Source organism: Bubalus bubalis, chromosome 8 (genome assembly GCF_019923935.1).
Source record: "Bubalus bubalis isolate 160015118507 breed Murrah chromosome 8, NDDB_SH_1, whole genome shotgun sequence".
In the NCBI taxonomy this organism is placed as follows: domain Eukaryota; kingdom Metazoa; phylum Chordata; class Mammalia; order Artiodactyla; family Bovidae; genus Bubalus; species Bubalus bubalis.
This window is the reverse complement of record NC_059164.1, coordinates 66,004,756-66,027,507: the sequence shown is the minus strand read 5'-3', so window position 1 is coordinate 66,027,507 and position 22,752 is coordinate 66,004,756. Positions and strand designations below refer to the sequence as shown.

The window sequence follows — 22,752 nt, the reverse complement described above, 5'->3', positions numbered from 1 at the left end:
TATCATTGATTCATTCATTGATGGATACTTGGCTTGCTTCCACCTTCTGGTTATTATGACTAATGCTAGTATGAATACGGGTGTAAAAAAAATCTCTTTGAGATATTCCACCTTCAATTCTTTTGAGTATATACTCAAAAATAAAATTGTTGGCTTATATGGCTTCTTTTTAATTTTTTGAGAAACCTCCATATTGTTTTCCATATCAGCTGTACCATTTTATATCCCCATCAACAGTGCAGAGGGTTACAATTTCTCCACATCCTTACTGACACTTATTTTCTGTTTTCTTGATAACCATCCTTTCGGGTGTGAGGTGGTATGTCATGGTTTTGTGTTTATTTTAAAGAGTGAGTTTTATCCACGAAATAGATAAATGAAGAAAACGCTTAACTGATTGGGTTTTCCAAAGATTCCAGGCATAAAATATTTCCCCTTTCATACATTTTCTATGTTGTGGCCAATGCTCGCATTTATTAATGAAACACAAGATAGAAGAGGCCCTGGGACATTAATTTCAGTACTTTTTTATTGTATGTTTGATGTATTTAGAGACAATTCCAAGGGCAAGCACTGGATGGGAAAGTTATCTGGTTTGTAGATATTTGTACAAAAGGCTATTAAGACGACACAGTCAGTTCCCACTGCAGGAAACAGCAAGGTTCTCCTTTTTTATTATTCCCTGCCCCTAGCATTTTCCAGCTCGCACATTCAACTCCTCACGACATGACCGCAAACATACACGTATTCATCCCCACCAGAAATCCGCACGGGACATCTTGGGACGTTCGGATTCAATCAGATAAAGCACGTTTGACACAAACCACAGGAGAGGAGCTGGGACTTAAGACCACGTGGAATGAAAGGCCACAACCACAGGGACGCACAGGCAGTGCTGGGCGGGGCGACCTGCCGCCCCGCCCCCATCCGCCCCGGCCCCGCCCCCCCCTCGGAGAGCTCAGCTGAAGACCTTCCCCAGAGATGACTGGACTCCTCCTCAGTGAAGGATGCAGTCGGCGGTTTTTTAACAGATACACTGGCCCCACCTGGCTTTCCTGCTGGGCTGGGCAGAACTGTGTAACAAGTGGACCCGCTTGGCATGACAGCAGGGCACAAAGGAGTTTGCCTCATTGATAATTATTTTTTACACCTAATAATCCATCCCAAAGTGAAGGAACTTCACTGCTAATATCTAATGGGCACACACTTGCTCTGTTAGCTTATAAGAATGACTCTTTCTAATAATAACACTGTCTTATGTTACTGGGCACTAAAGAATCACCGTAATTTCAAATATGTCCTTATTCTACTTAAAATTCCAGACCATCTCCAAGGATGAAGGAGTACTACTTCTGCTTTGCTAATTTACTTTTACTGGAGCTTCTGCTCCTCCTTAGTTAGAGTGGTAAATCCCATCTACTAGCCAAGACTAACTAGCTTATGTTTGGTTATGGGGTGTGAGAACAGGGGAGAGAGTCTGTCCTTCAAGGCCACGTCTTCTTTCTGCACAAGGTGTGCACAGCCCCCTCCCCTCCCCAAATCGCAATGGATACACAAATGGTACTTTAGGAAGCTATTTACACACTGACCTTTAAACATTAATTTTCATAGTTCACTTTGCATATATTCATTTTCCCTTTAGAAAATCAATCCCTGGTCAAGAAATTATCCACGTAATGATAAGCATTTTTCAAAAACAGAGTCTGTTAGGAGCATTTAAAAACAAACATCTCCCTCAGCAAGTGTCCTCAAAATCCAACTGCATATTTCAAACTGTTACTGTCACTAGAAGTGAACATCCACATCAGCAGATTCTTTGCTCTCTTCTTGTCTTTCCCCACACATCCCAACGCACAAAGAATCTGTCTACTGCTATTATTCAAGCTTTAACTGTACACCTCTGTACAAGTCTAAGAAAAGCATCCCAGCCTCTAACTTCTGCCAGGAAAGGGCTGCCCCGCCCTCTAGTGGTAAGACAGTGGCATCACAATTGTGATAACAGCGTTAACCCACACAACTCTTAGTTATAGTTGGCCTTTTTCTGGGTTACTGGACTAAGGTCAATGTCCTTAACAGAAGTGGTCATTGTTATTTCCCACTGCACAATGGCTGGGTAGTGGCAGAAGGCTGGCTGGGTTATCCGTGACCTTTGCTTGGCCCATAATAATGAAAGCTGGGCCTCTGGGTAATTTATTCTCACTAGACTTCTTTTGCTCAAACCCCTAATCACCTTGGGTCTCTCAGACATGCCAGGTCTGATGAACTGCTTCTATGACAGGGGAAGGAGAGACCATGTGGTAGAATTTTATAGTGGCTTTTTGCATCATCTTGTTTTAAATAACCACTCAGCAGGTGGGTTTGGGAGGGGATGAGGTGTCTGTGTCATCCTCAAGCCTTGCCCTTCCCCACTCAACAGCTGTAGACAGACGCTCTCAGAATGGCCATGCCACCTAAGAGGAGACCCTAAGCTCTCACTGAAAGCCCAGGCCAAACCCAGACAAAATTCAGCAACCACAAGCTGCTGTGAACGATCACTGTTAGTTTTTTCAGCTCAAATATTGCTCCCATGTCTCATCACTCACAGTGATTTTACATACAGAATTTTCAAAACTTCTGGGCAAAAAACTCACAGTGCTCTTATGCCTACACCCTTAGAGGGGAGTTAGTAGAAAAAAAGGTTTGTTCCAGTAACACCTGTGACCCTCAGTGTCTACGTCTATGTCTGGGGCCCAATTCCTCTACAGCTCTCATGGCATTTGATACATTGCAGCTGGAAAACCAGTCTAACTGGAAGTCACTTCCAAGACTCCCGATACTCATAGTATTTCCATTTGCAAATACCTATCACCAGTGAAGGTGATTAGGCCCAGATGGTATAGGTCAGGCTGGAGAAATGAAGCCACAGCCCTCCCACCCATCACTATATTAACATGTACACCTCTCCTCCTCATCTTTGCCTCTGCCCATGTCAAGAGTGGTTGAGAGTTTCAATAGCTGGAGGTAAGACCCCTGCCACCACCACCACCTGCCTACTTCAGCTACTAGCCTGAAAGTGCTACCGGGCCATGTGGGGCGTGAAGAATAAAGGGAAAGATCAGGGCAAGCAGGTGCTTTCTCCACAGCTTTGTGGGCTGTAACAGGGTTGGACAGGAAGGGCGGGGGTGGGACTGTCCCCCGGAGCGAAATGCTTCTCCATCCATCTGTCGCCTTCCTGCCCTCTGTCTTCCCTGTGCTGAGCCCATCTGGTCTTCTTCACATGCTCTCCTGAGCTCTGCTGGTAAGTTAGATCCTTCATGTGCCCACAACATGGGAAACAAATCAGTTTAATTAAAGTCTCTGCTGAGATAATGGGGTGGCTGCTCCTATTCCAGCTACTTTAACTGGAATCTAAACAGCCAAAAGTTTCTCCTTTTCCTTCCTTCATTAGCTGAGAAATTTGCAGCTTTGTGGGGTGGAACTCTGCCACAGGGCCATTTAATTAATTCTAAGCTAGATGGCAGTAACTAGGCCCAGAATCATTTCAAGACACAAGCGCATCTACGCGGCAGGTGAGTGGCAGGGACAGCCCCTTGCCTTGTAGGAGAGCCACTCCCTGATCAGGAGTGTTACCTGTGCAGCCGCCCCTGAATCCCTACGGGGATGGGGGGGGGGCGGGGGGGGGCGGGGTGGGAAGGTTCCAGCTCACACAGAAGGTGGACACCATCTGTGTGGATCCACTGCACACGAGCGCAGCGCACAGGTTCTTTCGGATCAAGAGAATCTGGGTGGAGCTGTGCCTGGAGCCAGCAGAGCCCCCTTCATCCCTTCCCATTTGTTTTGCATCTCAGAAGACACAGCTGGGGGCATTCTGCGTTACTGGCCAGCGCTCAGTGTCTCAGTGGAAGCCTCCCTCGGGCACACACACACAAGAGCTCAGGGCCAGACAAATTGCCTTTTGTTAACCTGAAAGAAACCGCTACTGAAAGAGTAAGACTTCAAGAGATTTTGCCTTTCCCGCTAACTTGGGGCCATGGAGCCTGTCCTTCACGGCTTTGATGGACTCTAGTCCTCCCAAGAAAAGGCTAATGTGTCCATTGTCACTGGAATACAATAATAGCAGCTTAAAATCCACAATCAGTCATACGATCAGACAACAGGCAAGGGGATACACATTACACTGCAGAAGGAGGGGATCTATGCTGCAGAAGAAGGGGGCGGTGTTGTGAGGTTCAAGGCAGAACACAAGGGGACTGTGACTTTGACGCATCTGAACTTTCTCATTTTACTCGGACAGGAGAGTGGTTTGTTTTGCTGGTAATTTAGTAAGGTGGGAAATTTTAAATAAGAAGGGGAAAGGGAACGCTTACTTCACTTAAAGAACTTAATCTCCGTGTCCACACAGTCATAGAAGAGATCCCCCACTTCGGTGGGGTCCAGGGGGTCACTGCTGGTCAGGATTTCCTCCATGGCTTCCAGGCCTTGCTTCTCTAGTTCCAGCATCGTCTTCCTCAGCTTCTGACCTTGCTCCTGAGAAGGACAAAAAGAGTTGGGGCCACTGGAGTGGATGCTGAAAGCCCCCTGAGGGCCCACCTCCACTCCATTCAGTGGGCTTCCTGCAGGACTGCCACGGGGTGCTTCTAAAGTCACGATGTGGTGATGTCACTGCTCTGCCCGGAATACTTACAGAGTTCCCGCTGCATTCAGGATGCAATCCAGACTCCCGAGTGACAGTGGGAACTCTGCAGCCCACAAGGCTCCTGCTTGTCTCACCTCCTGCCTTGCCTCCTGCATCTCCTTTCTGGGCAGCCAGACTGAATTAGCTGCCTTCCTCCAACCCATGATACTCCTTCTTGCCACTGCACAGGCCACCCTGCTCCCTACCAACACTTGGTCAGCTCGTGCCCACCTTCAGAATGCCCTTCCTCTCGGCTCCCCCATCCAATGCCTTTCCTTCTGCCATGGCTGTTCTCTTCCTGTCTCGTGATGGTCTGTCTACTTGCCTGTGTCTCCTGTTAGACCACAATCACCCAGGGAGTAAGAACTAGGTTGATCTCTATGTTCCTCCGTGGGACAGAGGAGGCACTCTCAACAATGCCTTTTGAATGAATAAATGGATCCGTGAGTGGCATGTCTATCCCCAATTTACTGTTTCTTCTGAAGGGGTGACATCTCTTCTTCCAAGTGAGAGTCACTCATTCACAGTGGATGACAGTGAGAAGCTTTAGTTTGTCCAGTTACTCCCAGAACAGAGAAATGGATGTCACCATTCATCCACCACCTCCCAGTGCTGCCTTAACTCAAACCAATGGTCATTTCCAAATTTCAAAGTCCACCCAGCCTCATCTATCTCATCTCTCAGAAATTTTGTGTAGGATGCCTCAGAACACACGGGCCTTCCTACCCCTGCCTTCATTTGCCAAATAACCAGAAAACTGTGCATCAGGGAGTGACATTTTCCCCCTACTCGGGTTTACTGTCAACCCCCTAAAACATGCACCATCAGCAATCAGGGCAGGCAGCCCTGGCAGAGCGAGTGCAGTGTAGTGGCAGCATTCCGGTTCCAGGGACACATCTGGCAGGTAGGACAAATATCAAATAACTGTGTGACTTTAACATGTCAGGATGCTCATTTCTGGGGCACAGAAGAGCAAGGTCGAGAAACAGTGAGACTACCCTTCTCAGAGATGCTTTCTGAACTCCCTTGGATTTACTGTTGATGTTGTCCTTCTTTATATCCTTCTTAGAAAGCCCACTATACCAGATGTAAGAGAATAAGCTTACCCAGTCCATGCAAAATGTGTGCACCAATTCCCTATAAGAGGTCCCTCTTTTCAAAACAAAATGGAACTTTACAAGTTGTTAATAAATGCCTGGGAAGTAGATGAGCATAACAACTATGTTCCTTCCTTCTGTGTCAGCAAAATAGAAGCCTGGGGGGACTTCCCTGGTGGTCCAATGGTTGAGAATCCCCCTCCCAGTGCAGGGGACGCAGGTTCAATCTCTCGTCAGGGAACTAAGATCCCACATGTCACGGGGCAACTAAGCCCATGTGCCACAGCTACTGAGCCTGCACTCTCGAGCCCACATTCCGCAACTAGAGAGAAATGTGCAATGAAGACCAGCCAAAATTGTTTAAAAAACATACAGGCTTGGATTTTACTTGAAAGCCTATCACTAATGGCTGCTATGGGCATATGTTGAATATTTCTCGTTAGAACTGATGTAACTTTATAAACCAAAGTTTTGGGTGGAGGAGGGAGGGTTGCACTTTGAAGAAGAACTATTTTAAAACTGACAATTAATTTAAAAACTTTTTACATGAAAAAAATATACAAAACTTAAAATTTACCATTTTAACCATTTTTAAGCACACAGTTTAGTGGCATAAATACATTCACAGTTATGCAACCATCACCACCAACCATCTCCAGGTGAGATGAAGAATCACTTAAAAAAAAAACAAAACTATGAATCCGTCTTTAAAGTGCTGCCATAATACAACTTTTTACCTCCAAAAGTATACAAAGAATTTCTGACCACAGAAAACCAGTTCTCCCAATTAGTACTGCACATTTCTGTTATTCCCAGGTGGACAGTAAGTAAAAGAGGGATATTCTTAGGCCACTGCATTTTGAACAACATCAAAAGTGGAGGCTTGCTTTCCCTGGGTTTCAAGAGGCTGGCTGGAACAATTAGCACCAGCATTCTAGCGAGGGCCTCAGGAGCCTGGGTTTCTGGAAGCAGACTAGCTGAGAGGAGGAAAATGATGAGCTTGTTATCCGCTTTCCGTTCTCCTTCCTGGTGACCTCACCCACACCTGGGCCCCCACCCAGGCTTACCTCGTCACTCTCCAGGACGGCACGGGCCCACTCGTGCGCCTTGTACAGCTCGTGCCGGCGGTCTGGCTTCTCCTGGAACCGAGGCTCCTTTTTGGCAGGGTCATCGTCCCCAAAACAGGGAGACTGTGCTTTGGGGACGAGTTTTACATCATCGACAAAGATGAAAGGCTTGAATATGGACCTGGAGAGAAAGGAGAGAGCTTCAGCCAAACCAGGTTCAGGGCCTGAGGACGCAGACACTCCTGGTTCAGCTCACAGCGGGTGGCAGGCGGGCGCCTCCCGAGAGAGAGCACCAACTGCATATTTTAGTGACTATTTTAATAAAACTAACTGCCGGTTATAAGTTGCAAAGTGTTCTATTTATAGCCAGGAGACATCGACACAGAGTAGCTTTGTTCTGGGAAGGCCATTTAAGAGCTCCTTTCAGTTCCATGAACACACACGGTGCTTTGAGGAAGGGTGCAATGGGCTACCAATGTGAGTTAGTCTTTTGCCACCATGGTCCACAGAACGAGGTCCTCTGGAAAGGCAGGGTCTGAGACCTCATCTTTTTTTTTTAGGTTCTACCTTATTTGAAAATGTTTGGAATATCTCTGACAGACTCAAGGAGGGCACAGATGAAGACAGATGACCAAAACAGAACCCCAGGGGCCCCAGAGAGGGCACGCCATAGAGAACAGAAGTCTGGTTGTGTGAGAGGGCAGCCGAGGGCATAGTAGGCGGCTGAAGCAAGAACTCTTTGATTCGGCTCTTTTGGCACAAGGGGTATAACTTTGGGGACATGACTCTGTATGTGAGTGCCCATGTGTGTGTGCACATGTATGCGTGTGTATACCTGTGCATACCTAGGCACAAGCAACACACCCCTCCAGATGTGCACACACCCTGAAACAGCTGGGTATCTAAGAAACTGTGTCTTGGGATTCTAGGCCGGTGGGGTCTGTGGCAACCACAGCTGACTAAAACAGCAGGGAGAGAGCTTTACTCTCCCAGCTCTGCACCCAGAAAGAACACAGCTCGATCAGAGCAGTGTTCCGGGGGAGCACAGGCACCTCTGGGTCCTGAGGGTGGCCTGTGTTCAATCACACCATGGGGGCACCTGCAAAAGCAATCGGAGAGATGAGACACACCCACATGCAAGTGTATGGCTTCGATTGGGGTTATTCTCCGTCCTCTTAACTTGGTGCATCTTGACCCACTCTGTGCCTCCAGTGGGTGAGAAGTGAGCTGGGAAGTTGAATCCCTGAGCCCCGAGGTCCCTGAGCTATCCAGTGTGCCACACATTTTCACATACATCACCATCTGCAGAGCACTGGGAACCCATGACCCTTGCACCCAAACTGTGTCCTTGGACTTGAGCATCAGTATCACTCTCAGGCCCCACCCCCATCCTGCTGACTAGAACCTGCTTGTTAATGTCCCCAGGAGACTGATGACATCCAGGTCTAAGGAGTATGACCAGAGACAACAGTAACCAGTAGCGAACCCTCAGATTAGTTCCCTGAGGTTATCAAGGGAAAAGGACTCAGGTGAGAGAAAGACCGTGATCACAGCATGAAAGAGCCGGCTCATGTTAATTTCATTTGACTACTGAAAGCAGCTGCACCCTAAGCTTGTGAAGTGGGTGAAAATGAGTTTAGTTACTCAGTCGTGTCCGACTCTTTGCGACCCCATGGACTGTATCCTGCCAGGCTTCTCTGTCCATGGGATTCTGCACGCAAGAATACTGGAGAGGCTTGCCATGCCCTTCTCCAGGGAATCTTCCTGACCCAGGGATCAAACCTGAGTCTCCTGCATTGCAGGCAGATTCTTTACTGTCTGAGCCACCAGGGAGGCCACCAGGTAAAGTGGGTGGGGCTGGTTAAGTGCTGTTCTCTGCAGGTGATGCAAACACATACAGGAAACTGGCTCTGTCCACCAAGAAGTATGAGGCACAGGCACATGGGCTGGACCCAATTCCACAAGGCTAAGTCCTCCCAAATTCCTTCCCTCCCTGAGATACCAGGAGCTACCTTGTACAGAGGGAACACTCACTACCACGTGCTACTGCCTCCTGAAAATGCAGCACTTCTCTTCCCTCCTCCTGAATGTCAAGTGGGTGACTGCTGAAAGTGTAAGAAAATAATGCAAAATTTTTAAATGTCTACAAAATTTTGATCCCATGGAGTTGAGTTCTCCAACTGGTCATTTGGTTGAGGGCATTTTGAGGGTTTACTGGAAGAGGATAATGGATGGAGAGGGACAGAAGAGGCAGTGGTAAGGGAGAGTCCAGCAGAGAGACATCTAGAACTAACTGCTTCCGGGCCCCTCTGGTCTCAGACAACACAGCAGCCTCACAGCAGGCAAGCACCCTACCCTTCCAGGCCTGACAGCATTCGGGGGTTTCCTGAAAAGTCAGTGCGCACACACTGTCTTCTAGCAGACGGGAAGCCTCCTGCAGCCTCCTTGGCATGCGTTGAGATCTCCTGAGAGACTCTGCAGCCCAGAGCCTGCATAGTTCACACCTCCTCCCTAGGCCTGGTGTCGCACAGAGAGGGTGAGAGCCAGGGCTCCCATGGGCTTGAGCTTGAACTTGGCAGTAAGGCTGGGGCAGGCTCAACCATAGCGAGTCAGAGGATTGGCAATGTCCAGCAGATCTGCTGAGCCTGGGCTGCCAACGAGACCCGTTGGGACAAGGGTTCTCCCACTTCACACTGGCCCCAGGCCACACAGACAGTTCTCACTTCTGTATCCCATACAATCCCCTGAACGGAACCTCTCTTCTCCACCTCTCCAAAGTCCCAGTGAGAGTAATGTTTCATAGGCAAGCCTGTCATTTAATTTCTGGAACTCGGTGCTTTACTTACTATGCGGCTCAGGACCATCCTGAAACTGGCCCCATGGGGAGAACCATGGCACCGGGTCCTCCTGAGCAACTGTCCAGGTCTGCCTGCCTCACCACAGCAGGGCCGGGAATTAGGCTGGACTCCAAATGCGGGTCTGTGTCCCCTCTTGACCTCTGACCAGCTGTGGGGTCATTCATTTTCCTCTCTGTCTCTCAATGGGCTGAAATGATCTCTCCCTTTCAACTGCTAAAGCTATTGTGCTATTTCTCTTTCTACGTCATGAGGCTTATGAACCTATGCTTTCAAGAAGTTCATGGTAAGCACAGTTGTGGTCTTCTGCACCCAATACACAAGATAACAGCAGAGTTTAAAAAAAAAAAAGTCAAAACCCCCTGCCTGATGGAACCTCAAGCCGGTCCACACTCATTGGCATGTGGAGGTTAGTTTAACATCACTGAGAGAGTGTCTGGTGGCATTTGTAAGACAGAGGGACTATATGTTTATCCCTCCTATCCATCCATTTTAACTTTAAAAATAAGTAAGTTAATAATATGAGGTTTCTAGAATATTCTAAAGCAGCCAAAGTCCTCCAAGAATTTTTTTTCCGAAGTCTATAAGGAACCCAGCATCCTCAGCTGCTAAAAACATCAAGTACATGTTCGTCAGGTAGTTGTGCTCACCTGGTCGTGTTAACTCTTTATGACCCCATGGGCTGTAGCCTGCCAGGCTCCTCTGTCCATGGGATTTTCCAGGTAAGAATACTGGAGTGGGGTGCCATTTCCTCCTCCAGGGGATCTTTCTGACCCAAAGACTGAACCTGTGTCTCCTGCACTGGCAGCCAGATTATTTTACCATCAAATGGTTAAAGGGAGATTCTTTTTTGAGACTGAATAAATAAAATTATTGCCATAATAAACCACAATAATATACCAGAATGTGGGAATTATCTATAATTCCATCCTGATCACTTACGTCTATAGATCCAGAAAAGGGCAATGTGGAAGACTCAGTGGTTTCCAAATGTTTTGATTTCTTACCAAACATTACAGAAAATCACATTAAAAATACAAGTAGGTGAGAAGATACTCTGACATTTTCCCAAAAGTGAACCTCAGATGGTAGCTTCTTAAATGACACTTGAATGAATGTATGTTCAGAGAGATGAAATGACTTGATCAAGGCCATATATCCAGCCAGCGGCAAAGCTGTACTGCCATGTGGGCCATGACCACCCCTCCCAGCACACCCGGCAACGGTAGGGCCCAGTTCATCACTCATACTGAGGACCCCAAGAGCAGTTCATGGCTGACTCTGACACAGAACTCTAGTATGACCGGCCAGCTCACATTTCTTACTTCAAACATGGCTGTGTTCTTACCAATGATGCAGAAACTCCCAGAGTGATGGGCTTAACTTCTGCCCCAGAGTCCCTGGTGGATCTGCTCGCACAAAAACAGCAGCACAAAGGGCTCTGCTTGGATGCATCTGCTAAACTTTAAACCAATCTGATATGGGCCTGGAAGAACCAGTTTCCCTCAACTGCATGTGTCCCTCTGAATGGTTCATCCATGGGTCATCCCAGCTGGGCTGTGAATCACTTAAATCACATACATAGCTAAAGCCACATCTGGCTGAGAGCAGAACTTATCTGTGAAGGGCGTTTCCATTTAGAGGGAAAGAAAACTAGTACTTCTGGAGCCTGGGACACCCTTTGGACTGGATCCAGATACCCTGGGAGGTTTTAAAAAGTCAAAACCGTGGGGTGGGAGAGAGGAAAAAGATACTGTTGGGAGAGTTAGGAATGAAATCAAAGGCAGGGCTATTTTACACAAGGTCCTCAGCTGGGTGTCGTCCATGCAGGCTGTGGCCCTGTATTTACATAAACCACAGTGTCTATAACATTATCTCCAATAATGAAAAGGTTCCACTTGTCACTGACATTTGAACTAACCAGATGAGACAGTCTCAACTGATGCAACGTAGACTCTCAAGCCTAGTACCTGCGAGAAGAGGAAGCAAACACCACACACACGCGCACACGCATGCGCGCGTGCACACACACACACACACACACGCACACACACACACCCTGTATCCCTTGCATCTCTCCAAACACCAAACACATGCACACACACACACACACACACATCCTGTATCCCTTGCATCTCTCCAAACACCACACACATGCACACACACACACACCCTGTATCCCTTGCATCTCTCCAAACACCACACACACGTGCACACACACACACACACACACACCCGTATCCCTTGCATCTCTCCAAACACCACACACGTGCACACACACACACACACACACACCCTGTATCCTTGCATCTCTCCAAACACCACACACGTGCACACACACACACACACACACACACACACACCCTGTATCCCTTGCATCTCTCCAAACACCACACACGTGCACACACACACACCCTGTATCCCTTGCATCTCTCCAAACACCACACACGTGCACACACACACACACACACCCTGTATCCCTTGCATCTCTCCAGTTCCCTGCCATAAAGTGGGTCAAAGACCCTCTTTTCCTAGAACTTCCTCCCTATTTTCTGTTTTCCAGGCTGAATTACATGGCCTAATGCAATTAAAGAAATGGGTTGGGAAATAGCTTTCTAATATTTAAAATGGAAACACTTTTAATTCTTTCCTCCACTTGGTTTATCCTCCTGTATCTTGAATATTTGTGTTTTCTCAGATGTGAGAGCCTCTAAGTAGTGGAAGCCATCAGCCCTAATTCATAGTGTCCGCTGATCGCCACAGTGTAAACACACTCATTGGGACCCCTTTCAAGCTACCCATGTGACATTACTGAACACAGGGTTGGGCAGACATGACATCATCAGCTCTCACAAACTCCAACACAGCAATGGAACCTGGAAATTACACTGTCTCAAAATGTGAAGCTACCTCTCTGCTCTTTCCCTTCCCAATCCTTCATACCGATGAAGCTTTAACAGATATTGGCTCCCACGAAGCAAACGGTTAGAACTGGTGCACTAACGCCCATCAGTGTCACTGTATGGATGATCGAGGCGCCAGCTGACTCATCAGAATATATTACATGAGGGAATTTGCCCACTCAATAAAGTTTTTCTGCATCTCCCTCTATCTCTCAAACTCTGGCTTTTGTATCTGCCTCCAACTCTCAAACTTACATAATACCTGGTACAAATCAGGAGGGAGAGAAAGGAGGGAAGGAGGAAGGAAGAAGGGGACTATGAGAACAAGCTATTTTGAGAGAAGGATCTATAATTAATACAGTGAGCAAAGAGCTAAGAAGTGCTGAAGCAGACAACAACAGTATGATCATGTCCTTCGGTTTCTAACATTAATTGGGAGGATAAATAACAGTCTTCTTTGATCATAATCTTCTGCAAGGCCACTGCTCTGAAACTATTTCCTGCAAACATCTCTCTAACGTTTGTAGCATTAGCAGAAGCCGGCTAAAATTTCCCTAATTTTATTACCTAAAACCCCAGAGTAGGTAATTATGCTTCCTGCTGACACAATGCAAAATGGTGAGGATGCCCAATTACAAAGAAACACTGAAATGCTGAAGAGGAGAAAACAAAATCTATGACAGTTCTATAGTCACAGTAGGCAATGTAGTTCATTTAACCATAGATGATAAAAATGAATGTCTTCCAGGAAGCCCTTAATAGCCTTTAAGGTCTTCTCAATTAATTTAACCATGAATAATTTTCTTTTAAAATTACTTGAAATTTTCACTTTTAGATATTAGAAAGCTATTTTTCAGAGCATTTTCAGAATTGCACTGGGCTGTGTCCTGTAGCCTAGGAAACAGAATTACTTTATCTTCACGTCCTGGCACCACAAAGCTCTCTTCTAAGCACAGCTGGAGCAGGTGTCTGAGAAGTCAGGAACCAAGGGGGCTGTTGTGGTCACTCTTCAGTTCAACCCGCTCTTCAAAAGCTCCTTTCCCGGAAAAACAATGTCTAAAGACCTTGACAGGATGTTCCAGACAGACTCTGAAAGCCTACACATATCCCTGTGGGCCAGCACAGAGTGCTCACAAAAGCCACCAGCAAGCAAGGTCAGCATCCACAAGGGAGAGGAAGGACGAGCCCCAGATCTGATCGACCGAAAAGGGGGGTGGGAGTGGGGTCACAGAACCAGGCATTCCTAACGGGGAGATCAAGTCAAGAGAAAGAAGCCAGAGTCACACAAGAGGCGTGTCCTGAGAGGCTGCCTGGAATACTGGTGAGTGGGTGAGGCTCCTGGTTAGAGGCCAGCAGAGGGCCCACACTGGGCTTGGGAGGTACTGGGGGAGTGGGGAGACGGATGGAAACTCAAACTATAGAAGGATGCACAGCTGCAAGGGGTGCCATGCTGGCTCATGCCTCTGCCTCTGCACATGCTGTTCCCTCCCACCCAGAATGTCATTCCCACTTTCAGCACCTAACAAACCCCTCCTCTCACGACACCAGTGCTCAAGAGTTCTTCCTCTGTGAAGTTTCACCTTCACTGCCTCCTTTGTGCCACCTCTTATCTTGTAAACAGTTAGTCTCTAGCACATAATAAGCATAATATTTGGTACACAGCAGGTGCCTAACAAGTGCTTATTGAGTGAATAAATGAGTGAATGAAAGACTAAGGATAGTTTATACAGGATTTAATAGGTCCTGCTAGAATTAATAGGTCCTGCTAGAAAGATCTACTTATATTGGGACAGGGAGGCCAAAGAGCCAGGAAAGGTACTTGGTTTCTCCCCTGAGTCATCTAAGACACAGTCCCTAGCTGGGCACTGCCATCGCCTGTATTCCTGAAACAACAAGAGGAGAGTAAGTATTTTCAGCTGGAAAGGGAATGAAATCAAACAGCTACAGATTCCGTGGTAGCAGAGTCAAAAGTTTGACACCCGATACTCAAATGATGATCAGCCAATGGAACACGTGAAAAATACCAGAGATCCTACTGGAATGGGCAGTCTTCTAGAGCCCTCCAGGCTGAGGAATCAGACTTACTGGACAGACTCCTAAGCCCACCTTAAAATTCCTGACACAAAAGGTTTGGGTCAAGACATCTGTATTTTTCAAAGACTCCCCTCAAGTGGTTCTGATCATTTAGAAGTCACGATGGTTGTGTCTAAGTTACCAATGGCATGATCTTGGTGTGCAGCACTGAAAGTTACTGAGAAGGGCTGCTGTCTGCCAGGTAGACCAGAGATAGTCTAAAATAATAGATAGACCTGTTATGCATTTACTTGGATTATCTCATTTAATCCTCCCAACAAGCATAAAAAAGTATGGTCTGGAATTGTGCCCATTGTATAGGACAGACACAAGCTTAGAGAGGTTAAGGGACTTACTGGCCATTAATACTAAGTGACAGAGGTAGAATTCAACTTCAGGTGGTTTATTCTAGAGGCCACAAGCCCTTTGCTGAGGTGTGTGGGCATGAAGCAACGCCCTAAAACACAATGTCTTAGAGAAGAGGCCAGTGCCCTTGAAGTGGCTGCAATGTGCCTTGTCTCTGGGCCATTTTGATCTCTAACTCACAGCAACTGGTGCTTCTGATCAATCCTGAGCTTTCCTGTTATCTCTTCTGTCTCACTGAGTTTTATTTATCTTTGCATCCCTCATATACAGCACAATGCCTGGCCCATAATACATATTAATAAATGTTTGTTGAATTTAAAACAATTTGATTCCATGACTATGATGAACACTACATGATAAAAGCCAAGAACTTCCCTTTTTCACAGCTCTTGTACTGCACTGGCCATGGTGATATTGAAAAATGTGACTATATACACAGGGAAGGGCAGGAACTCAGGGTGTGATTACTGGGTGAGCTCTCAGGGGAAGCACAGACTTGGCAGCTGTGTGACTATGTCTCGGACAAACCTGGAAGGATCTGGGGTCCCAGTGAAGTAGTGGATGCATGGCGAGCTTCCGTTCTGAGGCAGGACAGACACGGCACTGGCTGTGGTGAGGAAAGACTCAGAATCTACGCAGACTCCACTGGCTTTGTCCCGTAGGACATCAATCATAGTCTGCACAGTGATGCTTTCTGTAAAGAAAAAAGAGAGGGAGGAGGCAAGCTGCTAACCAAAATCCATTAGTTATTTCCCTTTTGAGTAACAGAACCCCTGAAATTACAGCTGGGAACAGAACAGCCCTACTTTAGGTGTGGTCACAGGACAGATCTTGACCAATGAGAGGTAAGCAGAAATGATGTGTGCAACTCGCCCATCACATCCATAAAGAGGAATGCCTGCCCTTCATTCTTTTCCCTCCTTTCCTGCTGGCTGGGAGATGCCAGTGAATGGACCACAAAACAAAGTCACATGTTGAGGTAAAGTAACCCACCCACCCTGGACTGTCTATATACATTTGGACTAGGAGAGAGAAATAAAGGTGCATTTTTTAAATTTTTAAAACCACATTATTTTGGGGTCTTTTTGCTACAGCACTTGGCAATTCCTCAACTAGTACAATATGCAACAGAATGATATTCATAAGAAAGTATACAATCTATGCAGAGCACCAAGCAAGCTCTCTGGTATAATCCTGCTGGTTAGAGTTAATATTATATCTAGGGAATGACCTCTCTACAGTGGTAAATATACACAGAGAAGTCTTTCAAATATCGAGAACCATAAGGACTATTGGCTCTGAGTTCAGATAACAGACTAACAAATCTTTCACTACACAGGATTCTGGTTCTTCATTTTCTCCCTCTGTTGGTAATTCATTAAAACAGTATTTTTTCAATCTGTATTCACAAAGATCAAATCAAAGCAACACATGGGAAAAGGTACCTTAAACTTTGCTACCACAACTCATATCCTCTTTGTAAATATCTCCATGGATAACACATTGCACCTAAAAATATTAATGACAAGTCCCCAAGTTCTTCAACTATCCAGGGTTCAAACTTCCTCCCTGTCTCATAAATGAATCTATTGATTTAAACCAGGATCTGACAGGTTGATAATGTCTCTTAAAACTCTTTGAATCACTGCCTCTCATTTTCCCCCCTTGCATTTTATTTGCTTGGCCATTTCTCCTGAGTCTCCCATACTCTGCACTTTTTAAGTTGCACTTTACAGATGGTGTTATTAATATTCTCCTCCATCCTCTGAATTTCTAGCAAACTAGTAGCTAGATCCAGAAGCTGCATCAGGTCAATGTTTGATATTTTTGGCAGGACTACTTTACAATTGGTATTATACTTTCACCAAGTTAGATTTTTTCAATTAAAAACTGTAGTTTTTTTATAAGATTCTCATTTTTAAATAGATACTTTCTTACCTTTCTACCCAGAATATATTAAGTTTATAGCAAAAGTCCTAAAGTGTTCTTCTAGATTAAGAGTCAGCCAATTTTTTTCTTTAAGAACCAGACAGGAAACAGTTTAGCCTTATGGGCCCTGTAGGACATCCCAGATGACTCAGTGGTAAAGAATCTGCCTGCCAATGCAGAAGACTCATAAGATGCGTGTTCAATCCCTTGGCCAGGAAGATCCCCTAGAAGACGAAACGGTAACCCACTCCCCTGTCCTTGCCTGGAGAATCCCATGGACAGAGGAGTCTGCCAGGCTACAGTCCGTGGGGTCGCAAAGAGTTGGACATGACTGAGCACAGACACACATACACACAAAGACACGGGCCCTATAATCTCTGCTGGACTTGTTGCAACTGCTCAACTCTGCCACATAGCACGGAAGCAGTCAAAAACAACAGGAAAATAAACAGGTGTGGCTGTGTTCCAGTGAAATTTTATTTACAAAACAGGCATTTGCCAACAGGTCAACTCCTATTCTAAATCACCAAAGGCTTGACTCACAAAACACATGTCTCACCAGCAAATATAAAATGTGGCCATTGTGGTTTATGGGGAAGGGTTTTCCACTCAGGCACAAAAGTAACAAGCTACCAGTCACCACATTTACTTAAAAATGGATGCTGGCTAAGTCAATATAGGGTGGGAAATAGAGGGCTCATGAAAGGAATTCAACAATTTGACTCAACAAGTGTTCACGGAACAAAGGGCCATAACAGGCATCACAAGGGGATCCTAAGGTGAATAAAAGATAGCACCCCTGATGTGAAGACTCAGCAGGCTAATGAAACAGGAAGATATACAGAGAAGATACGTCAAATGTACAAATGCTGAGGTATAAGCAAGGCTGCACTAAGTGTTTCAAAGGCAAGCATAGTGACATCAGCATTTAAAGGAGAAATGGGAGCAGGAAACGTCCATGGATAAAAAAGCATCATGTAAAAATAAATGCAAGTTGTGTTCATATGACTGCACAGCAAGGACTTTAGCACAAGTCAGTTTCCGTACACAGGACAAGGTCTGTTCTCCACTTCTCCTCTTTGCTTATTCTCCCAAGGTCAAACAAGGTCTCTGAAATAGCTGCAAGACAAATGGTATGAGAGAGAGAACTGTAAGGAACACCCCAACTCACCTTCTTGCTTTTCTAAGGTGTCTCTGCCTGAACAGCAGGTTAGATGGTCATCAGCTGGAGAAAAAACTTCAGAGAAATTAAACTCGTCCTCTCCCGTCCACCAACCTTGACTCTGAGCATAACTCCTGAGTTCCGGATGCTCTGCGTCGATTTTAGTCGTGAGCGAAAGCTGATTGCAAATGCACTTGACTCCCTCTGTAAAGAGTACAAAGTCCAACTATTTAGACATAGACTTATAAAGACTTTATCAAGAAATGGATGTTACAGGGCAGCTCTCCCCTGCAACTTGACTCTAACTATATGAAGGAATCAATTCCATTTCTGAAGAGAGAAACATAAGGTCCTTGGTCTTCTTTTAAGACCTCCTAGAAGGTTTCAGCAGCCCTGACACATTTTATCACGTTTTCAATGAGTGAGTCACTTGACCTGACAAACTAAACCCCAAGCGTTTACTACCCAAGAGAAAAGTGAAAGGTTCCTTGAAAGAGGCTCTGTATTGCTAACAAGACTCATGAATGTCGCAGCTCCAGACGTTTCTCCTCACCAGGTTGCTGCTGCTGCTGCTGCTAAGTCGCTTAGTCTCGCTTAACTATCGTCCTCTGCTCAAATCTATATATACGTTTTTTGTTTTTTTTATTTTTAAAATATGGGACTTCTTCATTCAGATTTTTTTTCAGGCCCCAACATTTAGAAAAACACAGTGACCCTGATAATGAATTATTTATTTATTTATTTAGGCCACACTGTGCGGCTTGTAGGATCTTAGTAACCTAACCAGGGATTGAACCCAGGTACCTGACAATGACAGAATGGAGTCCTAACCACTGGACGGACCATCAGGGAATCCCCAGTAATGAATTGTTTTAAAATAATGGAATGTACGTGCAAATATGTGTGTATCTGGGTGCCCAGAAATGAGGAGCACATTAGAGCCTGCAGATGTAGCACTGAGAGGGTCTGTAAGTCTGGGCACCATGGCCTTAGCTCTTCCTGTCCTTGAAACTCCCCACCAGCCACCCCCACTCACCTGTGATCTTCTCTGCAGCCCAGTACTTCCCTACAGTCTCCAGCACCCAGGCCTCCTCACGGTCCACGATCAGATATGCACTTTGGAAGCTGTGGCAGGAGTTTGCATCTTCATAATAATTCCCACCCTGTCCATGTTCTTCCAACAAGGCGACGATGACGTCTAAGGCTTCTTTAGCTGTTGCCCCTCTCTCTAAACCAAGCCTGAAGTAAGAAGACCAGAAGCACACCTGTCATTTCACACCACCTCATTATTAGCACAGACATCTAAGGTTGGGACCAAGCTGAGTTATGAAGAACGCTGACATGCATAACTATGTTAAATACTCAGGCTGATATACAAACAGATAAACAGCATTTGAACTCACAATACATAGCACACATTCCATTCAAAATCATGGGGGCGTTTTCTGTCTTTGGTCATGCCCTTTCCACACAGTCAGGAACCCAGTGGCTTCTCTCTCTTGAAAGGAAGCTTGGCCATTTCTCTTTTTCTATTTTCTAACTCTGACTCCCCTGAAGCTGGCCAGCTTCGTAGAAGACCTTAACAAGACAATCTCTCTGTGGCTTGTTCTCCCTCCTGCCTCTGGGCAAAAGGAAACCTCTGCCCAGTCCAGCCCTCACCTCTATGATTCTACACCAGGTATTCGGGTTAGTAATAGCAGTGCTCTATAGCCAGCCACTGTCCTCTGTGAATGTAATTCACCCACCATCTCCTTAGGAATGGGCAGCTGGTTAGGACAAGATCAGTCCTTTTTCTACATACTTCTCCTACCTAACAGCCCACCTCCACTGGTGTGACTTACAGCTTCAGTCATTCAAAAGGACCAACTTCTTCCAAAGTGAAACAGCCATCTCCTCCCAGCCCTTCCAATGAAGAGACTCCTTAAAGAGGCCACAGAGACCGCCCTCTACATGACTTGAGCCTGCGTGCTTGCATGCTAAGTCACTTCAGTCGTGTCTGACTCTGTGCGACCCTATGGACTGTAGCCCCCCAGGCTCCTCTGTCCATGGGATTCTCCAGGCAAGAATACTGGAGTGGGGTGCCATGCCCTCCTCCAGAGGATCCACCCAATACAGGGATGGAACCCACATCTCTTATGTCTCCTGCATTGGCAGGTGGGTTCTTTACCACTAGCGCCACCTGAGAAGCCGTGTAACTTGAGCAAGTTATATCATATAGTTGAACTTCAGTTTTATGTCACCAGTAAAATAAGCACCTACATCACTGAGTACTAGGAAGATGGGTTTTATGAGATAATGAACATGAAAATACATGGCACTGGCACCCGGGACCAAGTAGGTGATCAGTAAGTTTTCAGACACAGCAGACTGTGGCAGAAAAACAAATGACTCAGAGATAAAGGGACCTCATTTCTAATTCTGCTTCTGTTATCCACCAGGAGTAACCTTTTTGAACTTTGATTGTCTTGTCTGTAAAGTGAAAAACAGTACTGTTTCCCTCTCAGGCTGATTTGAAAGAGAATGGCACGTAATGGGTGCTCAGTAAATTTCTATTTATTCGTCTCTTCATTCAAATTGTAATGTTGGTCACAGAAGCGTGGAGTCTCAGAACAGAGGCAATGGAACCCTACTAAGATGGCAGGAGAGGCCAATTCCGGGTGAGTTTTCAACTTGAGATGCAATTACTATTAAAATTCACCCAGTTTGATTCTTCCTGAAGGGACGTTGCACTGTGCTGCCAGGGAGACGAAGAGATAATGGGACTTCATGATCCGGATTTATCTTTGCAACAGGCTTATTTTCAGAGATTAATTATATACCAATTCATTTGGCATTTCTCAATTTAAGCTTATTTAGGAAGCCTTGATGACAAGGCAATGCTTTGAGAAGTTGAAGCCTTAGGGGAGTCATATAATAAAAAAATTCATTAGAAGATGGAAGTAGTGGACTCTTCTGTTGGTCCCTGTCATCGTCTCCAAAAAGGAGTAGAGGAGATAAGCACTAACCTCATCTCGAAGGTCCAGAGCGAACAAGTGTGCTGCAAGTGCCTCTCACAGCCAAGAGCTGGCCACACAGGAGGGCCCCTTCCTGCTTTTCACAGGTCCCTGGTGGCTCCTGGTCATTCTAGGCAGAATGCACCCAGGGCCTCTGCAGGGCCCCGCTTACCCGTGCAAACAAGCACTGGGAGGAGCCTGTGAATACCCAGCCAGGGACAGCAAGGTCACCTTTGGCAGCTGTGACTTCTCTTTCACAGCTTTTCTTTTAAAGATTTATTTAAAAAAAATTTTTTTTAATTTTATTTTTAAACTTTACATAATTGTATTAGTTTTGCCAAATATCAAAATGAATCCGCCACAGGTATACATGCATTCCCCATCCTGAAATTTTTTTTGAAGTGGACTATTTTTAAAGTCTTTGTTGAATTTGTTACAGTATTGCTTTTGTTTTTTGATTTTTTGGCCCCAAGGCATGTGGGATCGTAGTTCCCTAAACAGGGATGGAACCGTGGCCCCTGCACTGGAAGGCAAGTCCTAACCACTGGACCGCTAGGAAGTCCCTCTCTTGCAGTTTCTAACTTACTCTCCTACTGCTCTGCCCGTTTGCACCCCACACTGACTTTGGTGCCTTCTGCAGTGTCTGCAGGAGGGCCTCTGCACTCATCCACAGACATGATTCTGATTAAACCCCTCATGCCAGGACCATGGGGAAAAGATACCCATTTGTCCCACCTGACCATTCCCAGGTGGTCTCCCTGTCATGGGCTGAGAGGAGGACTGCTGACAAAGCTGTGGATGACAGAGGGTCGCATCTCTCCACCTGAGATCCAGAGGTGCATCTGTACCTCTGGATCCAGGCCCACAAGTCACCCACCATCAAGAGGCCTATTTTAAAGCCTTTCTCAACATTTCCCCTCCTAGATAAGGTGCATTCATGTGATGCCAAATGAGAACAGGGACTTTCTGGTCTCTACGCCTACTTTCACTTTGGCTGCTATACCTCCGTCATGGGCTTTGACTGGAGCAGGAAAAGGATTGAAATTAACTGCGCCAACAGTTAACTATCAATCAACTGTTAGAGTCTCGCTCTGACATTTACCTTCAGCATAACTCAAATCCTTCAGAAATGTGCGCCTGGTCAGGTTATTCTGTGTCTTGGAGTTAGATGCTCCCAAATTCAGATCCTTATTTTTTATGGAAAATTCTGGAGGAAATGCCTATTTGGGGCCAATGACTTTCTCACCGGTATGTCGAACTCACTGTGTCCTTTCTGGAAAGGTGAACACAGCTCACCAAGGAAGATGAGCACCCTCCGCACTCCCGGGCTGCAAGCTCCCATGTTTAGGAACACTGCTCGCTTGTCTTCTTGATCCCTATGCTTCCACGATTAGGAAAACCCCTGTGCCAATGTATCCCAATTAAGGTGAAACATGGGGCTTCCCAGGTGGCACAGTGGTGAAGAAGCCACCTAGGAACGCAGGAGACTCAAGAGATGCGGGTTCCATCCCTGGGTTGGGAAGATCCCCTGGAGTAGGAAATGGCAACCTGATCCAGTATCCTTACCTGGGAAATACCATGTACAGAGGAGCCTGGCGGGCGATAGTCCACGGGGTTGCAAAGAGTCGGACACGACTGAGCACACACATGCAA

The 22,752-nt window shown here is 46.0% G+C and overlaps 1 protein-coding gene across 4 annotated transcripts in view; it reads right to left on the bottom strand.

Moving 5' to 3' along the window:
- Positions 1-511: 511 nt before the first annotated feature.
- The window catches only part of SCRN1 (secernin 1), a 63,006-nt gene continuing 40,765 nt past the window's right edge, over positions 512-22,752 (bottom strand). For all 4 annotated transcript variants that reach the window (XM_025291250.3, XM_025291249.3, XM_025291251.3 and 1 more), the window contains exons 4-8: positions 19,143-19,345; positions 18,116-18,310; positions 15,544-15,709; positions 6,819-6,999; positions 512-4,506 (exon numbers count right to left, since the gene is read on the bottom strand). In XM_025291250.3, the coding sequence (XP_025147035.1) occupies positions 4,348-4,506; positions 6,819-6,999; positions 15,544-15,709; positions 18,116-18,310; positions 19,143-19,345 (904 nt within the window). In that variant the 3' untranslated portion in view covers positions 512-4,347. The remainder of the gene's footprint in view (positions 4,507-6,818; positions 7,000-15,543; positions 15,710-18,115; positions 18,311-19,142; positions 19,346-22,752) is intronic.